The following is a 19,819-nucleotide window of genomic DNA, read 5'->3' as shown; positions in this document are numbered from 1 at the left end:
CATCAGTTTTACAGCCTTTTTATTAACGCCTGTCTGTTTCTTTTCCCCCACAGTTTACAGTAAAGTTACTTCCACACAGCGATCGATATTTTCTGTACGTTTTCTTACTTCCTCAGCCCAAAGCAGCGTGCAGACGGCACATCTCAGGGACTACATGTGTCTTCATCAGCTGTCAGGTTAAAGCGGTTTAAATGCATGTTTATGATTATAATACATTTAAAAGGATCCAAACAGCAGCTTCAGTGAAGCTCGTCTCCACCTGCAAACATCGAGCAGACGTCGGCTGCCATCGATCTGGAAAAGTCTCCCCTGTGAATAACCCACAGATGCCGAATTCAATGTGCGGGAAGAAGCTGCTGGGAATATTTTATCGGAAGCAGGAGGAGCGGCGTGACATTTCTGTTTCTGTCCTTATCGGTCGGCAGACACTTAAAAACAGCTTAAACAAAAGGCTGCTGTGTGCACAGGGAGGGGGGCGCCGCTTACAGACGAGCCCCACGGCGACTCTGTATGCTAACGTCGCCTGAAGTAGCGCTTATCTGCCGAGGACAAACTGAAGGGTTAATGAGTAACCGAGCAGCTCGTGGGTCAGAGAGGACACGTCTGAGCCCAGCGACACTAACTGGGACCATCGCAATCACACAAAAGACACGAGAAACGATTAATAAAAAAAAAAAAAAAGATGGAGCTCAGGTGGAGTCCATGTGACCGGGAGACAGGAAGCTGTCACCAAACCGCAGCCTGATGAGGTCACTGGCAACAAAACGTGAAGCAGGAAGAGCCCAAGCTCAGTGATTAACAGCAGCTAAACTTTCAGAATAAAAGCACAGGTTTGTCCACTAATAACTGGATCATGTAGCTGACATATGAAGCCTTAAACATGTGGCCTTTCACTTCCTGTTTCTAAGTCTGACCCTGTGAGAAACACGCTGCCTGGTGCTGGTTCTGATGACGGTCACCATCATCTCTGTCCGTTGTGTTTCTGTGACACTGAAAAACAAACACTGGCACAGCTGCTCACTCCAACCAGCTTTTAAACATCTTACCGTCAGTTCTGAGGGACAGCAGCAGAGCGACGGCCGTCACCGCCACGCAGACCGGTAGACCTGGCATCCTGCAGCAGGCCCGGACCGACCCGACTGGGTCCCACACCGTCAACAAGACCTTCTGATGTGCCGGTCTGGGCGTGGAGAAGATAGTGTTATTGTTCTACGGCAGGAGTCTGAGGAGCAGGGAGGAGCTCCAGATAGAGGCAAGGGGAGGGTGGAGGTAATGGGGTGAAGGGCAATATCACAAAAACAGGTCCTCCTGGGTCTCACAGGCTCTGTGGGTCCAAAACCCTGAAGAAGAGAGAGAGAGAGAGAGATAGGGGATTCAGTAAGACTTCAACATCAGCTGATCAGGAAAGCCTCAGATCCATCCCCGCTGTCACAGGGCGAGAGAGCACTACAGACAACCCTCTTTTATTATAATTAGTTTCATTATTCATCTCTCTGGTGTTCGAACACTGTAGCTGCTCACGATTCTCAGAGGAAACATTTCTGCGCTCTTCCAGCTCCAGAGCTTTCCTCCCTGCTCTCCTACGGCAGCTTTGCATGATTCTCCGGTGAAAATAATCCTCCTTTATCTGATCCTGGGCCTCGACGCAGCCCCTCAGTTGATCCTGTACGAAACGAGCGGCTTCAGCAGCTTTCTGTTTCTGCAGCGTTGTAGTTATTAACTTTAATAACACTTCTTTCAAAAAAAAGGTGCGTTTCCAAAACACTTCCACACACACACACACACACACACACACACACACACACACACACACACACACACACACACACCCCCCAACAGTTTGGGCCAAAACATTAGAATCACCTGCTCACATGAGAGCGATGATGATGATGATGAGAGCATGCTCCTCAGCGTGCCGTGACCTAGTGACCCTGGCCGCCCGGCGCTGGCCTCCAGGGCCCGACTAACTACCAGACCATTTGTCCGGGGATGTTCTGCAATTACCGACGCTCGGGTCCTGCGCAGCTCTAATAACGTAACGTCGCAATTAGTGGGCGCCGAGAGAGGGCCAGAGGGGTGTGCGAGGGAATTAGCGGCGATGCGTGGCCGGTGTCTGTCACTTTTTATTTGCCCTCGGGCCTCAAACGGGTCCGACCTGTGACCCACTTTTCACACATCTCCAGAGAGACGGAGAACAAAGACGCACACACGGGACGGCGCCCAGGGCGGGTCGAGCGTACACGACAAACACGGCTTCAAATCCGAGGACAGGCATCGCTGAACGGTTTATTAATATTTACTAAACATTAATGCAAGAAAGCACATTTAGACACATTCTGCTGTTTGTCTACACAAACAGCAGAATGTGTCATCATGTATGGAAGGCTGAAGCTGCCAATGTGACTCATGACCCATTTAATTAAATAATGCTTAACATTATTTATCATCACTGAATTATTGATTTGGGGGGTTTTGGCTCCTCACACTCCCACAGCCACCCACCCAAGTCAACCCCACGACACAGTCTGAAGTACACCCATTTTCATAACTGCAATAAAGTCATAAACAAATCTTTAAAACTGAAAACAAGCTGAATCCATCCAATAAACCTCTGTGTTGGTGGGACACAGGAGCTGTGCTGTGATTGGTCAATCTGTTATTAGGTTTTATGCTGCGAGGCAACCGAGGTAAACTATGTGCTAATTCCACTTTAACAGAATTACAACGTTTAGCAGGAAGTTAGCAAGTTAGTTCCACCTAAAGCTGATCCACGATGTTCTGGACACGAACGAAAACAAAACTGGACGGCGTGTTAGAGAGACGACATCTTTTTACCCTCCAGTCCCGCCCTGCCCGAACATTCACACTCAGGATTTACTAAAGGTGTGTGTGTGTGTGGGCGTCTCTGAGTCGATATCACAGAGTGAAAAATTCTTCACCTCTTCGTCACAACAAAACCTCCAGTTTGTTTGCGGCTCTTCGCTCCATTTAAAGCCGACGGCGTGCGGCGATAACGCCGTCAGACGGGGCGGGCAAGTCGAGGCAGGCTCGGGACAGACCATCTGCTGCGACCCCCTCGGCACAGGAAGCACGCCTCCCCCAGCCGGTAATCGCCTGACACGTCCACTTCCCTTTGAAAACACCCACGGCTGTTATCACAACTGAAACGCACAAAAACACACAAAGTCGCCGTGGAGACCAAGACGCCAGAGAGACAAACGACTGAATCTATCACCTCGCAGGAAGATCCTCAGACGCAGTTCACAAACGCTGCGGGTGAACTTTCACTCCTCCTCCTCTTCCTCATCGTGTTCAGACTCGTCTCCAACTTCTCGCTCTGCTGCAGTCAACAACAAACGCCTTTCTTCAGCATGGCGCTCATACCAGCAGATATCAAACTTCCAACCCACTGCAGGCCGAGATAATCGGCTCAGACTCGGGCTGCGGCGGCCTCCTCATCCTCCTCATCCTCCGCAGCTGTTTACAGTAAACAGGCTGAACTTACAGCACAAAACCCTCCAGCAGCCGCTGGCTACAAACAGTCTGTCCACTCAGGTTCGTCTGCACAGCGACGCCTTTGAGCAGCACATGGTTCAGAAGAACCAACCACTCAGGTAACCAATCCACACACAGGAACTCTGGGCTACTGCCACATTAGGACGTCCTCACAGCACTCCCACGACTCTGAGCATGAATATTCATCGATGCTAACACGAGAAGAAACAGTAACAACCATCTGTGAAAAGAGCAGCTGAGCTCCAAGCACCAATCAGCACAGAGGTCTTAATCACATGACAGGAAGTGTGCGCAGGTAAAACCAGTGTTTAAAATGGTAAATGGCCTGCATTTGTATAGCGCTTTTACTCAGTCCCTAAGGACTCCAAAGCGCTTTACACTACATTCAGCCATTCACACACGGTTTAAGAAGAACCGCTTCACGTAGAGCAGAGAAAGAAAAAACTCAACAGCTCACCTGAAATTCTGCATTTGAGCCTTCAGGGCTTCAAATCCCTGCGTCACCTGCGTAGCTGCACAGGTGCTCTCCGACGTCCACAGATGCTTTTTGCCCATTATTAAAATTCAAACGTAAACTCATCAGTGAGTGCTGGTACATAATCTGCACACATGTAAACTGAGCAGGTACTACTCCTGTGTACTTCTATTCTCTGTGACCTGCGACCCTGGAGGGGCCCTCCAACCCTACTTTGGGAACCAGCTGCCAGATTAAATCTCTTTCTTTACACAAGTAACGAAACACTGTGGATGTGTTCAAAGGAAGAGAAGCATTCAAATCTGAAGCAGGAGAATAACCGAATGAAAGCACGGGGTGAGATAAGAGCAGAGACCTTCGCGTGGGCACGTCATTTTATGACTCATCAGCTGTTATTCATCAGCTTTGAAAGGCCAGAAAACAAAGTTAAAGGTGATGTTTGCAGATTTATTCACTCTGGATTTCCCCAGACCCGTAAAACAGAACGTCTAAATTCAAAAACAGGTCTTCCATAAATGAAGGTGCTGCCTGCAGTGGGATTCAAACCCACACCCTAACCCCTCCCTCTCTCGTCTCCTCAGCTAACAGAGGTTAATGTAGCGTAGCTGCTCTGGCGAGCTGGACGTCACGCCGGCGTCCTGGAGGAGGAACATTCACCGTGATGGTGGGAATGAAAGGAGGTATTGTTGGCGGTCCCACCTGTACAGAATAAACTGCCCTTATAGGGAACCACTGAGCCATAGCTGCCCCCCCAGGGGAAGGAATTTGAGGTCACGCTGCTCCGGGGATGCTGGGAAATTTGGTGGGATGAAACCCAAGCAGCGGGTTAAGACTTATGGAGAAACAGTCCTTTAAAAGGCTTTTATGGAACAGGGCGGCTTCGGGTATAACAACTTTTCATTCGGCCATAAAACTATGAAGTAAAATGATATCTGTGCTGGAGGCTCAGGATACACAGTTTTACTCTGATTACTTTTATTATTGCTGGCGTAGCTTCCTGTCTGACAGCTTGTTCTGGATGCTCTCGTGAACGTCAGCATTTCAGAGCTCAAGCTGCTTTTGTACTTGTTTCAGCTCCACGATGATGATGTCAGAATGACCATAAATGGGGCTGATTAATGATTTGTTTTTGGCGTTCTGTGGTCAGGGTTTCATTTACCCAAATATAAAAGGCGTTTCTTCAAACAACAAAGATTCGTTAACAGCTGTGCCTACATGTGCAGTCACAGCCACGCTGCCCAGTTAAAGGCAGGAAACCCGATCCTGTGGTTGTAGCTCCTGGTATCGATGCAGATCGCTGGACGTTTGTGGAGAGATCTTCACAAATACACATCAAGCTGGAATCACAAAACCTGTGAGTCGTCTTAGTGTTCTAAAAAAGCACTCACAGGCATCCTTGTGGATCCACAGAAGGATTTTCAGCTCGGATCTGTACGTTTGAGTTTGGCCTGTCCCAGTGCAACCAGAAGCAGACCGGCCTGTGAGTCAGCAGGTAAATCTTTTTTTATTTTTTAAGTATTTGATGGCAGCTTTCAGCACTTCCCCCACTTCCTGTTACAGGAAAAACAAAAGCCGAACATGTGTTGTTCAGTCACGTGGCCTAAATGTTTCAGTCAGTTTTAATGCTACCAGCTCGCTGAGGAGAGAAACTCCCGGGCAGCTCCACTCTGATTTACAGACCTTCCAGCTCCTCCGAGAGCTGTAAAAACGCTGTAAAACGACACTGGACGCTGGCAGGGAGGGAGAGGTGGGGTGAAGGCATTAATAATCCAGCCCCAATACTGCCCCCCTCTCGATGGACTGCAGGGTGAGGGGCCAGACATCAATAATCAAGCTTTAATGCGCCTCCACTTCCTGTGCTGGAGGAGCGGCGGCGACAGACTAAATAAACACTACTGAGAGCTGATTGGAGGAGCCAGCAGCTCCTGCGCTCAATAAATAAATGCAGTAATGAGAGAGATGGGCATCAGGGGCGGTGGTGCAGGAGAATATTAGTGGGACTGGGGTGGAGGGATGGACGGAGGTGCTTTTTCCTTCTGCTGAGTTCCATCAAATCAGAACCTGGACAGGCTGAAAGAATATTTCTGTGAAATCAAACGGACATTTTTCTAACCTCTCAGTCTGAGCTCCACTCCATCAAACTTTCCACTCGGCCTGAACGAGCTGATAAAATCTGAGCCGTCGTGAAAATCAGGATGAAAAACAAAGTGGATTTAATTTCACACATGCAAACTCAACGTTTCAAGAATCTGCTGAAGGAAAAAGATGCTAAAACATTCAAGTTACTCATTTCATGTTAAAAAAATGAAAATAAAACCATCTGAATAAGGACAGTGGACTCTAATGTGTTAAATACTTACAATTATCATTTATTTCTTACCTGACACCAGCTCGGGCTGTTTGTCAAAAGCTCTGAGGTAAAAACATGAGCCCCGTCGTTCTGTCCTTTTAGCCCGAGTTTGTATCGAAGCACGTCTGTGACAGCGAGAGCATCAAGGCTGCCTGTTCTCAGTTACGAGGCTTCCTGAGCCGATTTCAGGAGGTCCGTCCGTTAGCTGCAGCAGTACAGCTGTGTCCTCCTCGAGTGAGCGACACCAAGAAACCACCCACATGTGTGTCCCACAGACCCAACTCAATTCAAACCTCTCCTCTCCTGTATCAGGCCCTAAACGTATTTAACATGGGAGTCTGTGTTCACTGCATCATTCCATGTTTGGCACTCATCACCACCTGCACTCATGTATATATCTATCTACTTAGCACTTTTAATTCTTATTTTTATGTCTATTTAAGCGTTATATGACAGTATGTTTGCACTAAGCACCGCAGCAATTTCCTAATGTTGTAAACCTGCTCAACATTTGGCAATAAAACCCTTTCTGATTCTGAGTCGATGGGGACTGACTGCTGGAGCCTCCGGTGGACACTAGAGGAACTGCAGTTTGAGCTGCTCTGGCGTTTGGTTTGGGGCTAAGGCCGTCCTTATGCTCGCTGCGTTGCGAGAGTCTCGGGTGTCACGTGACCATCCTCACATCGTGAGGCCATCTTTGCAGTGCATCGTGTGAGCACAGTCATGCCTGTTTTTGGCACGTTTAATGACAATGCTGCACAGAAGCTCAGAGACACACGGATGTTGGAACTGTTTGAAAACTTTTTTGTCAAAAGAATTTTGTAAAAACAGTTTCTGGTCTTCTGGTTTTGACTTCTCTTCATCAGCACGTGTGACATGCTACTGTCTGAGTGGTGATGTCTATCGTTTAGGAGAACACTGCAGCGGCAGCGAAGGCTCTACTGGCACCATAAAGCCTCGTCTGAGCACGGGAGCCTGAATGGGCCAAACTGACCAGCTACCCTAACCCTTTATCCCATCTCTCCCTCTCGTTCTTTCCTCCTTGCTCTCCTTTGCTCCTCATCTTACTCCCTCTTCTCCTAGCATGCTCCATTTGCTGCCTTCCCTTCTCCCCCTCCTCTCTCCCATCCTTCCAGCTTTCCATCAGGTTTCTCTTTCTCGCCTCATCTCTCTCTGCCTCCATCCTGGCCCCGTTCCCCGGCCCCTCCAGGGGCCCCCTCCTTGCAGGCGGGCCTCTGGGTGCTGCAGCAGCCTCCTGTTGGTGTCGGCGCCCTGCCTGACATGCCTTTCAGGGCCTGGGAGACTGCAGGCCAGACTTTCTGGCTCCACTGCCATTGTTTGCCTGGCTGCTCTGTGCCTCTTCCCTGGCGATGGATTAGCATAAGAATACCCAGAATACCCCGAGCCCCGGTGAGCAGTGCTGCGGGCCTCTTCCCCCCTGCATCTTCCTTCTCCTAATCCTATTCTTCTCCATCCTTATCCTCCATCTAATCCCAGAAATTAACTCAAACGCACCTTTTCTTCTTCTTCCGTTGGGTTTATTAGCACTTTATTAACAGGATGAACTTTAAGCTGCCATCAGGTGACCCTACATGCAGATGTAACATGACGTCAAGGCCAAGAGCAACTCAGATGTCTTCCAGACTCTTATTAAGTAAGATTTATCATGAGAGGGCTGCCAGCACAGACACAGACTGCCAGAGCTTTTATTCTGAAAGCTTCTTTCAATTTGTCGATGACATCACAAAGAACTGATTTTAGTGTCTGAGTCTGACCCGTTGGTGCGCTCGCAGAAGAAAACGATGCTTTTGGTTTAACCTGAATGATTTGGGGGAATTGAAGCACAGAGTGCCTGAGCCTCACTTCAGTGGCACACGCCCTCAATGTGTGTGTGTGTGTGTGTGTGTGTGTGTGTGTGTGTGTGTGTGTGTGTGTGTGTGTGTGTGTGTGTGTGTGTGTGTGTGTGTGTGTGTGTGTGCGTGTGTGTGTGCGTGTGTGTGTGCGTGAGGCAGAGCGGGCAGCAGCGAGGCTTAATTTCATTAGAGGCCGACAGAGGATCTGCAGAGCGGCTGCAGCACCAAACCGGAGGAGGAACATTTACTTCAACTCTTCATCATCATGTTACTGCAGCACAGATTACCCACAATCCACAGGGGCAGCGCAGGTTTACGGGATCTTTATTTTATTTTTTATTTTTTTTATCAGTACGATCCGTTTATTGATTACGATCAAAGCTGGAGACAGAGGCTAACACGGGTCCCAGTTATATGATAATACAGCAGATCCGCTTAGTTCAGGATCCCTAAGCGTTTTTAATCATGCTAATCGCCATAGAAACAAGTCCATCCATCACTCCCAGTGCTGTGTGCCACGGCTGAGTCATAAAACAAACACACTCGGATCATAAAAACAACATTATGATCCTGAATCGCACGCCTGAGGGGAGAGGACGCTCAGGCAGCCCTCCCAGTTAAACCAGTTACCTCCACCAAAGTGGCTTCATGGGAGGTACTAAACATGCCGACCCCAGCCATCACGAGGTACCCCCCAACATCCAGATTTACCCCCCCATCCTCCCCCAAGGTCATAAATCCAATCAGAGGCACAGCAAACAAACACACAACAGCACTAAAAGTAAAACTTCTCAGAGACAACGGCTCATCGCGCACGCGCGCGCACACACACACCTCAAATCAGATGCATAATGAAATCATATATTTAATATTTCAGTCTGAAGGTAAATAAAGCAAACTGCATTATCCAAACCCAGTTTATTTCTATAGCACGTTTAAAAACAACGTTTGCCCAAAGTGCTGAACAGAAGCACAAGATACAACCACGGACACTCACATAAAACCATATCAACTCAAGCCAGTCTGAACACTATCGAAAAAAGCTGCGTTTCCAAAAGCATTTTAAAAACAGGAAACGAAGATGCCCGTCTAATATTTAAAGGCAGCGTATTCCAAAGTTTTGGGCTCGTTCTCCTCTACGTTTAAGCCTCGATTTTGGGACAACAACAGCAGCTGATCTGAGGGTCCGTGAAGGAATATAAGGCTGAAGTAACTCGGAAAGGTATGAAGGAGCAAGACCATTTATAAACCAGTGTTAGGGCTTAAATTAATTCTGTGATGAACAGGAAGCCAATGAAGAGAAGACAGGACAGGTGTTACATGTTCATAGCTGAAGACGAGCAAGAGATCGTTGGCCGACTCCAGAAAACAGCATTACAGCAGCCAAGCCGTGTTGAGGCAGGCATGATTACCTGCAGCTCTCCTCTCAGTAATTTTCAACTTTCTGAGCCCCGCCCCATCTGTCCACAAAAGCCCCGCCCATAAACCCCATCCAAAGCTCAATTCACATGGGCTTCATATATAGCACCAAATCAGTCAGCGTGAGGTAAAGACCTACAACCACACAGAGGAAACCCGACACTCTTGGCAACAGTGGGAAGGAAAAACTCCCTTTTAACTGTCTTGTGTGATGCACCCTGCAGGGGCACGTGGAGCAAAGTCTGTCTGCCCAATCACAGCCTTGCTTTATCACTTTTATAGCCAGCAAATTAAATAATCTGTTTCTGAGCGAGAGTAGGATTTCTGTTTGTAGCCACAGTCAGCTGATCTCTGCTGCATTTCGATTAACAGCCTCCTCCTTCACCTCCCCCTCAGACTCGCTTTTCACTCCGCCCTCCCCCCATTCCTCCTCCAAATGTTGCTGGAATGTGGGGAGCAGGTAATGGAAAACACCGACCCCCACCCTGCAGCTCTCCGGGCCAGGAAACCAGCGTCCTGCTGGCATTTCACCACGCAGCAGAGGAGAGGTCCAGAATTTTAGCACATATTTGAAACACAGAAAAACCTGTGAAAAATATAAAGAATCACAAAGGAGAACACGACAAACGTTAGGAAGTCAACCAGTTCAGCTCGTACTGAAACACTTCTATCATTGCTGAATGTAAACGGGGTTAAATGGGACTGTGCTTTACGTTACTCTCCCCTCATGCTGGATCAAACAACCTCAGCTTCCACACTTTCCTTCTTTAAACAGAGCGTTTATCACATCCTGCCACAGTTATCACAGATCTTTGGCCCATCCATCCGCCCTGGGCTCCTCTCTACAGTTATAGTGAAGCCATGCTACAAACAGAAACACTCTCACTCTCTGGACCTCCTCTTCCAGTAGGGGGGGGTCACGCTCAAGCTCATCCAGAGAAAACGAGGCTCTATGGAGCTTCTGGAGATGTTCACCATGTTAGACAGAAGCAGGTGGGCTCTGTTCACTGACGACCGTCTGTTTCTGTTTGGTGGGATTAACAGAAGTTCAGACTGGCTGCACAGCTCTGCACCAAAGTGCACTGAAGGATGTGCAGCTTGTTTCTGGTGGAGCTAAAACCGTCTCATCCCAGTATGAAGGAGGGGAAACTACAGAGACCTGAGCGCCAACAAGTTTTCCCACACACAATACAACTAAAATATGACGGTAACTTTGTGTGTGTGTGTCCATGTGTGTGTGGGTGTGTGTGTCCATGTGTGTGTGGGTGGTCTGGTCAGACTGGACTGTGCAGAGAGGCTGGATGGTTTCATTCACCGTGTCACGCTGAAAATGCAGCCAGGCCACAAACGACACGATACAGGTGGTCCTGTGTGTGTGTGTGTGTGTGTGTGTGTGTGTGTGTGTGTGTGTGTGTGTGTGTAAACTGCAAATATGGATATAAAAATAAATGGAGCCAAAAAAGTGTGTTTTTTGCCAGTGTTTGTTAAAGAGCCATGTGACACTGTTAATGATGCCCTGCACTCATCAGTGTATCACTCAATGACAGATCAGTGTTCACACTAACCAGCACTGGCCTGGTTCAAGCACACTGGTCCATCATCATATAGTAGGGTGTATTTACTGGTCCAATCACGATCGAGCAATTAGGCCTGAGGTACAAAACGTCACTGAGATGTAGTTTAGAAATCACTGATCGTGAGTTTCAGCTAAAGCTCATAAATCTTCTTTGCATGGACGCCTGGACGTTAGACTAACAGCTGGGACATCTCACTCATGGCTTCACTGCAGTTAATGATGGTTAATCAGCCAACCAGGTCAGTGCTCATCGTCAGCACGTCCACTGAGGTGGCTGTACAGTAATGACATCAGTCATTAGTTTAATTAACATTTTCACAGCTTCCTTCTGTCGACTCCTGAGAGCAGGAACGATGTGAGGCCTTAAATTATTTCAAAACAGGTGAAATATACACTTTTAATCTGTTGTTACTGCTGCTGCTTTCATCTCTCCACGTTTGTTTATCTCAGATCCATCCACGAGCTGTGATGAACTCAGTTTTCCCCGAGCATTCGTCGCCACTCGTGACTTTCCTCGAAGTATGTGACTGCGTGCTGAAACCAGGCCGACTGCTGCCTTTGTTTCAGCGCGCGGTGACTCAGGCGTCTGAGTTTGAGCTCGCTGACAGACCTTCAAACAGAGCCGGCCAGTCTGCAGCACCAAATCGCTCCCATATGTCCCCGAGGAGCTCTGCCCCCCCACCTCCACGCTTCATTCACATGCGGCGGCGCGCAGGGCAAACCTGACAGGGTTCAACTGCAGTCAGGATTCCAGCTTTAACCGAGTGACAAAGAACATGTCAACAATCTCCAAAAATAGCAAACGAATGTCAGACGCAGCCGATTACGTGAGCGTCTGATAAAGTGTTCTCTCAGGCTGACTGCTAATGGCCGTCCTGTCACAGATAGCTACGCTGATAATAAAACACTAACAACGAGCTGGCTTTGCTGTTTTTCAGAAACATCAGTGAATAACCGACTGAAGGAAGCCAAAGAATCAGACCGTCTGCAGCTGTAACACTGCGTCGCATCAAAGTTAACCCTGAAGGCAACACGAGCCAAACACAGAGATTACAAACAAACAGGAGCTTCAAGTTTTTTCACTTTTAACAAAAGAGGAAAAGAAATGAAAACGTCTTCATGCTGAACACCGTCCGGCAGTCCTCGCAGCACGTTACCTGCATTACTGTCGACCCGATTATGATTACAGAGCCCAAAGAGCAGCGAGGCCACCTTCATCATCATCATCATCATCTTCACAGTAACTCATTCCCCTGCTGAGACCTGAGCAGTATTTCGATATTAGTTAGAGCCCTAATTTGGTGTGACATTACATAATGCCTCTCCAACTCCTGTAGCCCCGCCCCCATCACAGAAAACTGTTTTTTCCATTTTAACGTGTTCGTCTAATCCTTTCAAACACCCAGTGACACCAGCACTAACTGACCGAGGCCAGCCGGACGCAACGGCAGCAAAGCGGTGCGAGCATGCGTCCCCGCCCACTCTGATTAGGCTGTACTAAGGTGTGTGTGTCACGATTCAGCCCAAAAATATCAGACAGAAGCGCCGAGCTGACAGGATCCTCCTTTCCAACCTGACTGTCAACATTTTTGACCTTTAAAAGATCAACAGCACAGAGACGATCAAACCGGAGAACACAAAAAAAAACTGTCATTGAGGGAGATTTAACCTTTTACACACATTCCAGAGCTTTTCTTAAACACTTCCCCTACAACACACACACACACACACACACACACACACACACACACACACACACACACACACACACACACACACACACACACACACACACACACACACACACTCTGATGGAGATGCAGCCATCGGCTTGCTGTAATCAGTGCTCTTCCTGCTCTGCTGTTAATCAAACCACATGACAGCTCCAATGACCCAATCAGAGCCTGCAATTAAAAGCCAGGAAGCCTCCTGATTGGCCAGCCTTTTCTTAAACAACCCTAGGGTCAAAGGTTAATCTCCTTGAAGCGCAAGACAGGCCCAGGCAATCAGAGTAATCACCGCAGCCGTCCACAAAATATAAAGTTTGTTTGTATTTTCTGCAGATGTGACACATCAGTGTAGTGTAGTGTGTGTGTGTGTACCTGACTGTTGAGTCCATGGTGGAATAATGTGCCTCTCGGTACACGGCTCCATGGGAAACGTAGTGTAGAAGTCAGATCAAGCCAACATCACGGCGGCAGCTGAGAGAGAGGAAAACAACGACGTGGTTATAACTCAGTGATGATCATACCTGCAGCACGTGTACCTGATTAACATCATCAATCATCATTAAGGCGGCAGCGTTTTCTGCCTGGCTGAAAACCCAAACAGAGGTCAGGAAAGCACGGGTTCAAATCAGTCCGGATCATCGTCCTCACTGACTGATGAAAGTGTTCCCAGGAGCCTCGAGGACCAAACGCCACCTTCCAAGACTGTGCACCCTCTGAAGGACCACCTTTAAAAAAAAAAAAAAAATCCTCCTTAAGCTCTCCGGGCATGAACGCAGCTCATCATTAGCTCAGTGTTGATGTCAGATAAGTGGAACAGCGTGGCTGACAGACGGGGAGCCTCCTCCTCGCCTCCTCGGGCACAGAAGCCTTTTTATCTGAGCGCAGAGGCCTCCTCAAAGGAGGCTTTATGCAGCCGAGGAGGCCCATGTCCTCAGAGCAAATTAATATTCACACCCAGAGAGCCAAGAGGAGGAGAGTCCAACACCGAGGACTGACAGGAAGCTGCTCACACCACAGCCAGTCTGACAAAATAAGAGTCAGGTCCAAGTCCAGAAACCAGAAATAATAATTGTTGTAGAAGTAACAACAACAACAACAACAACAATAAAAAACAATAACAACAACAGCCACCTGTTGCCTTTTTTTCTTCGGCTCGAGTTGAGTTAAACAGCGAGTGAGTCTGAGCTTTAATGGAGCTTAAAATGCAGTAAAATCACTCACACACACACGTATATAAAATATATATGTAAAAAAATAAAAATCACATTCAAACTGTGAAAGTAGTCCAAAATGCTACAGAGCAAATTACTAATCACACAAATCTGAACAAACTGCTGTAAAGGTCAAAGGTCAGGGCCCTAAGTGAGCAGTCCCTCCTCCTCACACTACACCTACGTGCAGCTGCCAAAACTAATACTCAGCTAGAGGTTCGGGCTCTTACTATGGTAGGAAAAGCATTATGTCAGTGGGATGTCCCCACGAAGATAGCAAACCAGACGCGCGTGTGTGTGTGGCAGAAAACCCCGTCAGCGGTGAGTTATTATAGAAGAGAAGGGGAGAAAATAGATGTCCGAGGACGAGAGCGGTCACAAGCTTGGCCGACAGGAACACACACACACACACACACACACACACACACACACACACACTTATATCCTTGTGGGGACATCTCATTGACATAATGCTTTCCCTAACCATCAAAAATGAATGCCTAACCCTGACCCTTACTCTAAATACCTAACCATAACCTAATTGTAACCCTGACACTAAAACCACATTTTGAGCCTCAAAAATGCCTTCAAACCTAAGGGGACCAAAATCCTGGTCCCCACGAGGGCTGTATGTCCCCACAAGTATAGTAAAACTACCAATTTTTGGTCCCCATGAAGATGTTAATACCCGTCCCGACTGACTGGCTGACTATGGAATTGCATAGTGACAACAGTATATCCTTACCAGCTGCACTTTGTTCTCCACTCTCATCCTCGTCGTTCAACTCCATCCCCAACCCCGTACTGGTACACTCATTAAAAATATGGGGCCAGTTTAGGACATACTTTAAACTCTTCTCAGCCCCATCTAACCATCTCTTTAAACCTTCGACCCAGGACGGTGGGTTTGTGGAGCGGCACAGAAGTGGAATTACTTGCTTTAAGGACCTATTCATAGCCAACAAACCAGCATCATTTGAACAACTTGCTAACAAATATATTCTTCCACCGTCACACTTTTTCAGATACTTGCAAGCCAGGCACTTTATTTGTTCCCAGACTCCAGGCTCAAGCCTCCACTATTAGAAACTATCCTATGACTCAATCCAACCAACAGAGGGCTGATTTCCCTGCTTTAGAATAAAATGTTAAATTTGAGACATACCTGTCAAAGGAGCTTGCAAAGAAAAGCGTCTGGACTTCTTTAAGTTGCTTGAAGACGTTTCACCTCTCATCCTCTTCTCGGATGAGAGGTGAAACGTCTTCAAGCAACTTAAAGAAGTCCAGACGCTTTTCTTTGCAAGCTCCTTTGACTACGATGACCTGGATGACTGAGAACCTTCACAGACATATTGAGACATACCTCTTTATCCAAGCTCAAGACACTGTAGGAAGAAGACCTAGACGTAACCTTCTCTGACGAAACATGGGCCTCCATACTCAAACATGTCAACACAACATCATTATGCGCCCGCCACTGTTTAATCCAGTTCACATGGTGCATAGAGCCCATTTCTCAACATCCAGACTGTCCCGTATCCATCCTGAAATCACTCCACATTGTGACAGATGCAAAACTGCTGAAGCCTCACTGGTCCACATGTACTGGTCTTGTCCCAGTCTCGTTCAGTTCTGGACAGATGTTTTTCATACCTGTCCAGGATTCTCAGTGTGACGCTGGCCCCCTTCTTGCTCTGTTTGGCATCAGTGGGAATGAGGTGCTTCTACGCCTCTAAAAAAAACAGACGACATCTTTCTGTTCCCTGTTAGCCAGGAGGGCAATCCTACTGAGGTGGCAGGACGCTCCCCCCCCCCACTCACAAACTGTGGTTATATGACCTCATGGCGTCAAATAAGACACTCACTCCAGAACTCTACTGGGAAATTTCAAAATCTATAAGAATTTTTCAGCAAACTCTCTTATGTCAGGTGTGGAAATCAGTGTTCAGGTGTCGGGCAGTGACCTGGGTGGGAATGAATGGGATTATTTTGCAGGGATTGTGTTACTTTGGGAAATATCATACATCTGTTTATATTTCCCTTTTTCTCCTTTTATTTGACAGCTGAAGATACATTTCTGAACCCACTTTACAGCCTAAATGTACTAGTTAACCCGAATGTACAGATCTGTAATCCTTTTTTCTTCCTGTTTAGATGTATAATATATATGTTTATATGTATAAAAGGAAAACCTCTTAATAAAAAGACCTAGTTTAAAAAAAAAAAAAAGTGCACATTGGAAAAGCCGTGAGGGAAACAACACGCTTGCTTGAACGCTTTATCATGACTGCGTGAAACTTACAAACCGCTTCCACTCTGATAACCGGACTCGAGCTGAAATCAATCGTTTCGACCAGATGAGCTGAACTGAAGGTCTCAACGACTCAGAGCCAGAAAGTCCTCGTGGCGATGTTTGTGTTACTCTAAGTGAGATCATCTGTTCTGATCCTCTTCAGTCAGAAGGGCGGTTAAATAAACGCCTCACACAGCCAGTTTGATCCTGGCGTGGACATCAGTCACATGTCAAAGCATTCCTCAGCTGCATTTCTGCTCGGCCTTTCAAAATAAAACTCCAAACTTTATTTAAAAACAAACAGAGATCCTATGGCAGTAAGACAAATGTGGCAGTGTTTACAGGTCTGTGGAGACGCAACAGCGTGGATGTTTATGGTCATAAGGTGGAGGCTGTTTCCTTTAAGAAGTGAATGAGAAGCAGCCCGCCATCCATCCAGTCAGGTGACAGTGAGCTCTGGGTGAGTGCTCATGATGCCCGTGATGATTTACCGTCACGGCGAGCTGTTTACACCAACCAGCTATTTAAAGGAAGCCCGACAGCCAGAGAGAGGGAGGGAGAAACAGCAAGCTGCTCAGTTCATGCTGACTGCATGTTATTAACACACACACACACACACACACACACACACACACACCCCCCTCCGAATTATTCTTAGAATATAAACATGGATTCAGATGGGAGCTGAAATTCATTCTTGAAGAGGTTATTTTGGACATTTAACTAAATTCAAACAGGTAAGTTACTCAAAACAGAAGAACCTGCCTGCACAGCCTGTCAGTGAACATCAGCAGCCACGCTATTGGTCAGATAAGGACAATAAACAGATCTGGACGTCCGGTCCACCTGCCTTTAGCTGGAGCTGTAGTTCTGATAGTGTACCTCATGCACACCTCTCACAGCTTTGGCCTTGACGTCGTTCCTCCTGTCCAAAACAAACTGAACGAGACAGTTCACAGTATTGTGATCACCTGACGTGTAGATGTACTAGCAGTTTAAAAACCTGCCTTATGGCCCACCTGAAGACTCATTTTTAATAATCAGCCGCCACCGTCAGCTCTGCTTTAAACTGGGCTTAGAGTGCTCCGGGCAGCTGATGTTTACACGCAAATTCCAGCGTTTGAGTGACGTGTGAGATGCTGTGAAACCACAGTCTAACAGGAAAGCAGTGAAACCAGTCGTCCTTGTGTGAAAGCAGACGGGCAAAGCGCCCGAGCTGTGCCGGCACATAAACAAACACATGGCAGGACCAGAGAGGAGACGAGCTCAGGAGGAGGTCTGTCTGCAGCGGGGAGAGAAAACAAAGTCCAGCATTTAAACGCCGCTGAAGCCTCGCTATAGCGCTTGTGCGTCTGCTTCGCCTCAGGCCACACTGCGTCAACCTGATTCCCAAAGAAACCGCCAGTGCCGCTGGCCACCAAACTCGCCGTTTTACATCACCACCCCCGAACACAACAAACATCAGAGGATCGACCCTGAACGAGGCGCTGCAGCCCGACAATCAGCCGTGCGTGTGGAATACTACAAATGCAAACACTGCCTTTGGTCACGGTGCTTACGAGGGGCGGTCAATCAGAAGACAGCTTCCTTAAAGGGGGAGGAGCTAAGAGCATCAATGACGTTTTAACCTGACCCAACCCTCCTGACCTCAATTCTGCACTTTGATGATGTGACTCGTCTTCCTGTCGGATGCTCTTAGTGATGCTCGGGCAGATTACAATTAACATGTGGAAACTGCTCCAACTGTCTCACCTGCAGCGGTGACAGGTGTACTGAGCTGTTCACCTACATTTTCCACAGCGTCGGAGTCTTCAGCGTGGACCGCAGGGCTGGACGGCGCTGCAAGGAAGTGGAAGCAAAGCGTTCAGATGTCCCACGTCTCAGATCCCAGCTTTCACAAAACCAACAGAGGAAGACGAGCGCAGGGATGAGACACTAATGGCATCAAAGCGAACAGCAGCCGGCAGCCAGAGCTAATTGAAATTAACGAGCAGAAACCAGGAGGGAGCGGCGCTGTGTTCACAGACCCCGGGCGGAGTGGGAAAACTGAGGGGTGCCGGTCGTACAAGACAAACCGACTGAGACAGAAAAGGACCGTAAACACTCGGCTGTAACGGCTCGGTCCTCAAACAGTTTGCATAGTTCAGCTTCAGATTTATTTTCAAACTTCTAAAGCACTTAAAAACCAGACTCTGCTTATTTTCACCACTTAAGAACTGGCAAAAGAAAGAGTGGGAACAGGGCAGTAAATGAAGAGGGAGCGCCAATGTGACACTCACGCATAAGATTTTCTGCTTTGACATTAAAAAGACGACAAAGAAATCCAACCTTTACTAATACGTACAACAATGTGCTTGATACTTGTGTCTAAACTAACCCGACGACGTTTGTAGCTCAGTCCAGCAGACGCCTCCACCTGCACTCAGAGCAGATTACAACAATTTCAATGAAGCTGATTAACGATGAACTGTCGTTCTCACATAGAGAAAGTGCCGTAGAAGCTTTCGGTCTTCTGAAACTCAAAAAACTTGAGCCCAAACTCAAACACACCCTTCACAAAAAACAAATAAAAAAAGTTGAATTTATGAGGAAAAAAGATCTGAGTTTAAATGAACGTGTGATTGCTGGATGCTCGTGATGCTGTAACAATTATTTCCCCCGAAACACAAAAACAGATTGTACGGTTACCTGCTGACTGTCTGTGTGTTGGTAGCCTGGGCTGCTCAGGCATTTATTCGCTGTGTAGGTCTATAAGATTCAGCCGTTTCTGAGAACAACCCAGTGCACACATTAAACTTCGTGCAAAACTGATTACTGCAAACAGCATGAAGGCTGGAGGACCGAGGCAGAGATCCACCGTCACCTGAATCCTGAGTCCACGATCGAGGTGGGGAGGAGACGGCTCCGTTAACGAGCTGGACACGGAGGGGAGGGGTCAGGATGGAGGTCAGGGGCCATCACCACTGCCCCCACCAGCTAGGAGGATTAGGAAAAACAAATCTGCCTGAAGAATGAAGGAGGAACTGAAACAGACGTCTGACAGTTTTTCCTATGAATCAGTCAGACAACCTCAGACTTCCTTTAAACAACAACAGATTTCCTAAAGGAGACTAACTTCAACTAGTTAACTTCTGCTAAAAACAAACTGACAGAATGAAGTCATACTTATGTAGAGAGCTGTGGTCAAACAGAACTAAAGAAATCATTTCTGTCTATAAATGTCCAGGAAATGTGTGTTTGGTCTGCAGATGCTCCAATACATCATCTTTACTTCATGCTTGAAATTTCACTTCAATTTTCTTTACACAGCACCAAATCACTTAAAGTAAAGACCCCACAATAATACCAGAGTGAGACAAACTTGACTGGAGCCAGTTGGTGACACCAACTCTGCTT

At 47.4% G+C, this 19,819-nt stretch overlaps 1 protein-coding gene across 8 annotated transcripts in view; it reads right to left on the bottom strand.

Moving 5' to 3' along the window:
* LOC101467782 (bone morphogenetic protein receptor type-1A) overlaps positions 1-19,819 on the bottom strand; it is a 39,621-nt gene that overhangs the window by 9,558 nt on the left and 10,244 nt on the right. For 2 of the 8 annotated variants that reach the window (XM_012916212.5, XM_004575769.5), the window contains exons 2-3: positions 13,292-13,390; positions 1,047-1,340 (exon numbers count right to left, since the gene is read on the bottom strand). In XM_012916212.5, coding sequence (XP_012771666.1) covers positions 1,047-1,113 — 67 coding nt within the window. In that variant the 5' untranslated portion in view covers positions 1,114-1,340; positions 13,292-13,390. Of the gene's footprint in view, positions 1-1,046; positions 1,341-1,521; positions 1,545-2,939; positions 3,341-13,291; positions 13,391-13,571; positions 13,645-19,819 lie in introns of those variants that run through there. The other 6 variants (XM_076891396.1, XM_012916215.5, XM_012916216.5 and 3 more) reach the window with 6 other exon arrangements.

This window comes from Maylandia zebra, linkage group LG13 (assembly GCF_041146795.1).
Source record: "Maylandia zebra isolate NMK-2024a linkage group LG13, Mzebra_GT3a, whole genome shotgun sequence".
Classification (NCBI taxonomy): Eukaryota; Metazoa; Chordata; class Actinopteri; order Cichliformes; family Cichlidae; genus Maylandia; species Maylandia zebra.
This window is presented reverse-complemented; position numbering and strand designations above follow the sequence as displayed.